General features: G+C 33.2%; 1 protein-coding gene across 2 annotated transcripts; it reads left to right on the forward strand.

Moving 5' to 3' along the window:
- Nucleotides 1–2241: 2241 nt before the first annotated feature.
- Nucleotides 2242–5228, forward strand: LOC134253684 (uncharacterized). Of its 2 annotated transcripts, XM_062736268.1 has the most exons (3): nucleotides 2247–2370; nucleotides 2494–2564; nucleotides 3808–5228. In XM_062736268.1, the coding sequence occupies exons 2-3, from the start codon at nucleotides 2519–2521 to the stop codon at nucleotides 4506–4508; spliced, it is 747 nt and encodes a 248-aa protein (XP_062592252.1). In that variant the 5' UTR covers nucleotides 2247–2370; nucleotides 2494–2518; the 3' UTR covers nucleotides 4509–5228. The 2 variants fall into 2 exon arrangements, with proteins under 2 accessions (XP_062592251.1, XP_062592252.1); XM_062736267.1 differs by having other exon boundaries at nucleotides 2242–2564.
- The last annotated feature ends 2107 nt before the right edge of the window (nucleotides 5229–7335 follow it).

Below are 7335 nucleotides of genomic sequence, written 5' to 3' on the forward strand. Positions count from 1 at the left end.
AAACACAAAATTCTACCGTCTTGTTACCAGAGGGGGCATCTCAAATTGCAAAAAATTAGCAAATTTTACTATTTTTATAGAGCACTACAAAAAATGACGTACACAATGGATTCACATGAAAACATAAACAAGATATTTGAGAGTTGCTCTAATTTCTGTGTTTTAAATTTCAAGAGCGTATGTTTATTACCTTTTCTTTAATAATATTTTTATTACCCTTTCTTTAAGAGTTACAGATTATCATAACGTCAAAAACACTCTGCAACGACGTCAACCAACCTATTTTTTGAAAAATTGGTTAAAAATCAATTATATCAAATTTTAATTGCATTTTTATACCTATAATTTCTTTATTTTGTTTAATTTTAATAATTAAGCGAAAAAAATTGCATTAAAACAGTAAATACGCTTCATTTTACTATGATGCGCGAAATACTGCGCAATGGAAACTATAGTCGGCCCCCTTAAAGCAATATGGAGCAAAGACTGCCGTTGAATACTATTAAAGCAAAATGTACATTGAGCAAGTTTACTGTACACTACCTTATGCGCAGCGAAGCACAGACTTCACATTGAGCTGCCTACCAGTCGATGAACTGGTCTTTATTATTTCATTTAAGGATACACCAAAGGCTTTTTTCAAAATTTTTGTCAATTTTGAGATTTTTGGCTAAGAAAACAATGCTAATCACTGCTTTATAATGCATGAAAAATTCTTGCTGATTATTAAAATGGTTTTCTAATTATTTAACAATAATCAAACATAAACACTAACACATGTGAATGTGCCGTTATTGAGGCTTTTGATTTGGTCTTTAACTGCCTGCTTCTGAAAGGAGTAATAAATTACTGTGACCACTTGGGGAATTCTTCACTAGCCACACAGAGGTTATCAGTAATTAAACTGCAGGAACTCTTGATATAGGGAAGGAGATCTAACAGGTCACTAATGACCATGAAATAGGAGGTGGAGCTTATCTCTTGCCATTTTGCCGGGAAATCTTTCTGATTCAGAATTGAACCTATTTTACTTCATTAAAAGCACCTAAATAAAGAATAGAACCTCCCATTCTTGTGAATATGCATAGGAAATATGGATAAGTGACAGGTATCCAAAGCTGAATCTCCAAGGTGTCATATATTTCTAGCTTTGTCAGACTTTGTTGTGTAATGGGTTTTTGCCCTCTACTGTAAAGTAAGATCAGACAGTTGGTGGTATTATTTGAAAGGATTCAGTTCCCTTATTTATTGACCAATTTCTCTGAAAACTGCCCAGAATGCGTCTCAAATGTGTGTTCACAAAACCGTATCTCAGATTTTTGATATCTTGCTCAGTTCTCGAATTATTGGGGGAAATGTAGAATTAGGCTAATAAATTGGTAACATTGAAAGACAAATGGATGTAACTTTTGAATAAGAAGATTTATCAAAAATCTGAGATACGGTATTAAAGTTCAATCTTTAATCTACATTGAGGCAAAATTTTGACTTTGAGAGGTGGAATACAAGAAAGTTGATTTATAAAATATAATTGCACTAATATTTACATTAAAATATTAATAATTTTTTAATAGGATAAAAATGAAAATTTAAATTAAGATCATTAAATAGTGAATTTAAGAAGCTTTCAAATGATATATACTTTTAATATGTTATCTTTGTTAATGAAAGAATTACAAGCAAATTAAATTTTGCCTTTTGGAAACCTTTTGTGTATCCTTAAGAAGCTAATTAAATATTGTATCTTTTAGAACCTATGTAGTGAAACGTAATGATTGCACTAGACTATTAAAGTAAAAGTAAACCACTAAATATCCCAACTCACGACAAAAATTAACGAGACCGCGCGTTTAACCATGAAATGAAACATTCATGAATGAAACATTGCTTGTTTGTACTTGAATAATAAAACTCTTACGTAATGTTTCAATTTCCAATAGGTTTAAAAGATGTTTTCTACCTACTTTTGCAAATAAAAAAAACTTGAATTATTTTACACTCTTGTTTCTTCATATAACTTTGTTTACGAATTTCTTTGTCCGATTAACTGGGGCCACATTTAACGCGCTTAGATTGGTTGATTGAATATTGATTAACGCCAAGTCGGCAATCTTTCAGCCATGTTTTGGCGGTAACGCGCTTAGGTGAAGTTGATACGCTTAGATGAAGTGTTGATATGAATATTCCCACCGACAAAACTCGGATAAAATGGTATCAGTTTACTTTGTTTTTTGAAAATTATCTACTTTCACTTTTACATGTACTTCCAAGAAACCTTTCAATGGCCAAACGTCAGCATCGCATTTCTTTATAAAGAACAAAGGAACCAAGAGCCTAAGGGTGTGATTGTTGATTTAGGCACCGATTGTGGTAATTTTCTGTCTATAAAACCTATAATTTTGTCTATTCTCAATACTTACAGCGTGTGTTTATTCTCCGGTTTTGCTAGATATCGTGCAGAGTCCGGAAATAACACAGTTTTATTATGAATAGTTTCAGGTTCATCGTAAAAGGGACAATGGACACTAAAAAGAAGTCTATATTGGCTGGAAAGAAACAGAATGGTGTGTATGATAATACAAATGATACTTTGCTCTTTAGCTTTGCTTTTCCGTTAGTGTTTTTTGGCGTGCTGGTATAGCTATTCATCTGAAAAAACTTTAATCACTCGGACAACGTTTCAAAAAGAACGATAAGTAATACCGGTATCATTATGAATTCAGCTACAATCAAACACAGAAACAAAAACAACCCCAATCTTAAAATCCAAATCTCAGTCAAGGAAGATGGAGAACTGGCCCCGGGATCATGAAACATCTTAAGGTTAAGTCAAAATGTTCATGCTGCATTAAAATTTTGATTAGGTCAAGCAAACAAAAATTAAAGAATTTGTCAATATTGCATCACATAAGTGCTGTTATCTGCACATTTTGATAATCATTAAAAAATAAATAAACACTTTACAAGCGATTGAAATTTTGACTTAAGTCTAAGTCTGTTTCATGATACTGGGGCCTGGTTCTGAATATTTAAGTCTAACTCAATTACGATAAGAAACTCAGTATAACGGTTGGAGTTTAAATAAAATAGCATTCGTAGAAAACTCAGTTATAATACACTGCTTTAGTATCAATCATGTAGTTACTAGAAAACCCAATACCATTGTTTACGTACCGGTCAATATAAAATTGGACAAAATGGGTATATCAATGTGAATTTTATGATTTTCTACTCTGCTGACATTGTTTTCTCTTTCATATAAAAACTGTTTTGGTTCATGGTACATGGTAACTATGGATACTTTTCTCAGACATTTTCTTAGCAAACAGCCCATAATTATATCTATCAAAAGTCACTTAAATTATCTTTACAGAAATTAAAATCGAGACTATGTTGGGGTTGCGTAAAATATCAAACTGTTTCAATTAATTTAACCCAGATACAGGCAAAAGCTCAATTTAACTATAAATCTAAATAAGGCAAGGTCGGAAGCTAAATTCATTGGATAAATTATCCCCTCTGATTTCTCATTTTGATATTTTTCAGTTGCATGTACACCTCCGTATTATACGGAATTATTTTCAATGGAAATGTATTTTTTGCAATTTCCTTAAAAAATCTTTTTTGTTATTTTTAATGGAAATGTCATTCTTGCAGAATTTCTTCAAAAAGTTTGTTTTTTTAAGGTTTTTGAGACACACACGTTTTAGTTCAATAGATTGTGTAAAAATGTACAAAAATTGTTGTTCTTATATCACGTGGACCCACACACCCTTCTTGTTTATATTTTTTTAAATTTTCAATCAGGATCCAATGATGACAAGAAAAAGGTCAAAGCAAGGAGAATAATTTCACTCCAGACCCAGACCTCAGACGTAAAACATAAGAGCTCGACTAAAATTACATCTAAGAGCAAGTTGTCCATCAAAGGTAGGAAACGTAACATTGGCTCTGGTGATGCCGCGGGATCTACATGTATCAATCCAAAGCTTAAGGCTGCAAGAGTAGACAGGAATAAAGAGGAATCTGAAACAGGGTCTGGTGATCAGAAAAGGGGTAAATTAAACGTAGAAAGAAAATCAAATATAAAGTATGTATATCGAATTCTTCGGCCTGGCGAAAGCTATAAATATGGTCTGTACCCAAAAGATATTCAGTCGAGAATAAGTATCCAGCAACATGTGGAAAGGGGAAGCAGATGCCAAAAATCGAAGTACATTTCTTGTTGCAGAAGACTTTGCGCCATAAAGAGGCTGGGAAAATTTACATATGACACAAGTCAAGTAAGGGATGTGCTAAGGATAACCATAGGCAGACTCAAAAACAACGTCCAAGTTATAGATCTAACTAAAGTTGAAATACGCGAGCGTCACATCGAACGCTCCTCAAAAGCTTGGGGGTACTCTGAAAGATCCGAGGAAGTCATCTTAGAGCCAACATCTCATGTACCTCCAGAATGTTTAAAGAAAATTGGAGAAATTCGTTACAAATTGTTTAGAAAAATATAAATTATGATCCTGGTATGCTTCATTTCCAAAGGAAAATTTTATTGCATTTAATCAGCACTATAGAGGAAGATTAATTGTTCCACGTCCTAATTTGCTTAGAAATAGTTAGAATCTATAAAATTTTGTTTAATCCATGTATCTTAGGTCCTTGGAGAATGTCAATCAAAAAGAAGGTCACCGTGACCTTATTTTTAACGAAACACGGTTATATTAAATAATTTGAGGTCCTGAGTCACTCAAAAGCACCAATCTTTGTCATCTCGGGTACTTTTTATCAACTGGTGTCTGTTAAATTGTTTCACTGTACATAGATATATTTTTTAAGTTTCCTTATTTTAAATTGTAGAAAAATGAAATGTTAGACGGACAAATTGAGAGAGAGAGAGAGAGAGGGAGAGAGAGAGAGAGAGAGAGAATTTCTATATTCTTTCGTTACATCAATTTGTTATTATATAGGGGTCTTTATATAATGTAGTGCTTGCTCTGTATAGTATGTATAAATATTTTATCATATCTAAGTATTATTTTTACAGCACATGCCGTTTTAGTTTAAAATATATATTAAATGCACTTTAAATGGCAGCAAAAGGAGAACTATATCTTTATTATTTTAATATATTGTTATATATTATGAATTTATAATAACTGTTTATACATAATATATATAACATGACTGTATAGAAAACATTCTATCATGTGTACTCATATTATGTATGTAAGAATGAATGCAAATTTTATTAAAACGAATAGAATAGTAGAACTTGTATACCAATTCATTAACATAAAACGCTTAGGAACAAATGGGTGTCAGAAGCAATTGAAAGTGGGAGGGGTGGGAGCTTATTTAAAGTAGGACCAGTGTGGGCTAAACCAACAGAAAAAGGTAAACCCCAATTTTCAACGCCTACTGTATATAATGATTATCTTTGAAAAAAAATGGATGGCCCCCCTCTCCCCCCGGTTCCGACGCCTATGAGGAAAGATGATTGTTATGTGTAATATTTTGATTTGTAGTTCAAACAAATGTACAGAATTGTGGTCCCCCGCTTTTTGTGTATAACTAGTTTAGTGAATGGAATGCGATAAAATAAGTATAAGACATATTGTGTCAAATAAGTACGCTCCATATTATGTCATTCAATATCAATCACCAAAGTTAAGAACTTTGAAAAATAGGTCAGGCAAGGTAAAGGGGTAAAGAATTATAGCATGCTCAGAAACATCATGTACTTACATTCAACATCCATATCAAATATGAAAGTCCTATCTCTTTCAAAAGTAACTAGTGCTAATTGTAACAGGGACCGTTACAGATGTTCCCCAAACGCTCCCCAACTCCCTTTTGGTGCCATATTCCCTGTAAGCTTCATTAAATAAGACAAACTCGATGCAATTGAGACTTTAATAACGTTTACCCAGAAGTGTACAAAGTTCATTAAAATTTTGCGTGCGCATGTGAATGCATGTGCGTAATGACCATGTCATCTTGTCTACACAATCTATATATTTTTAAAAACTAAATATTAAAGCATTTAATCCAAAAGTATTAAAAAGATACGCTCATTCAAGTGTTTTTTTTTTATTTTGCTCATTTCACGTGCACGTACGTGCATACATGAGCATGGTGACCATATCGTCTTGTAGATGTCCGTTACATCTATCTATGTTCTAAATCCCACCCCGTTTGGTTGAAAACCAATGGAGTTATATCTGTTTAAAGTTTCAGCCAATCAGATTGCAGCGCACGTACATGCACGTGTATGCATGTGCATGATGACCATATTTTCTTGTAGTAGTCCAGTATATCTATATATGTTCCAAATCCCATCCTGTTTGGTTGAAAATCAAGGTAGTTATAGCTATTTAAAGTTTAAGCCAATCAGATTGCAGCGCATGTACATGCACGTGTTTTCATGATAATTGCTATATATCTTGTTGTAGGATATCCTAATGCATGGCAATTTTCAAAATTTCAAAAGATTTCGTTAAAAAATAAGAAAGATATGGAGACTTTAGTTTCAGCCAATCACAGCAAAGCGCACGTGCATGCGCGTGAGATCTTGCTATTTTGACCATGTCATATTGTCTATGCTTCTAATATATCCTCATATTATAAGTTTCAAAGCATTTCATAAAAAATTAAAAAAGTTACGCCTATATCAATTAAATCGGTCATTTCACATGTTGCACGTGCACGCTCTTGCAAGCACGTGCGCGCAAAATGACCTTCGTTCCGCAAATCTACATAACATGTCTACTGACCCTAAAAACATTTCACCTTAGTCGGAGGTATATTTTAAGAGATCATTCCCGGACAAAAAAGTACCCAGGAAGAAGAAGAAGAAGAAAAATAATAATAATAACTAGAAAGTCTGCTATTGCAAGCAATAGCATATGTCGCCCCGTACTGGACAAGACTTTCATTTTAATCATCACTAAAACAAAAGTCCATTAGCTAAGTTTGAACAACCATCGAGTTGTATGATGGTCCTTTCCATTGGAAACGGAAGACCTTAATTGGGTACATCCCACTCATTATTTTTAGAATCGGTAGGAGAAGAAAGTAGTGCAGGAAAATTACAAGTTCCTAAATTTGCAGAATTGCATAAAAGAAATCTGGCAGATGCACTAAACTGAGCCTCATACTTGTTAATTGGCAGTATCTTTCCTATCATAAAAGCTTGGGAAATGTAATCTATGAAGAAGATCAGCCGAATTATTTTGTGTATTGTAACGCCAGTGAGAACTCAGAAATTTCCCTCTTTCACTTTCATTTTAGAGGTTCTACCAAAAAACGAATCTGACATGCCACCATCAATTCGAGCAT

The sequence above is a fragment of the Saccostrea cucullata genome, unplaced genomic scaffold (genome assembly GCF_032062105.1).
Source record: "Saccostrea cucullata isolate Sc308-1 unplaced genomic scaffold, CSIRO_AGI_Scuc_v1 ctg1769, whole genome shotgun sequence".
Lineage (NCBI taxonomy): Eukaryota > Metazoa > Mollusca > Bivalvia > Ostreida > Ostreidae > Saccostrea > Saccostrea cuccullata.

What these genes read in the sequence shown, in the direction of transcription:
- LOC134253684 (XM_062736267.1), top strand. Translation starts at nt 2,486, where the DNA reads ATGAATAGTTTCAGGTTCATCGTAAAAGGGACAATGGACACTAAAAAG. An exon ending in GGCTGGAAAGAAACAGAATG is followed by an intron (nt 2,565 to 3,807) that starts GTGTGTATGATA and finishes ATTTTCAATCAG; the next exon opens with GATCCAATGATGACAAGAAA.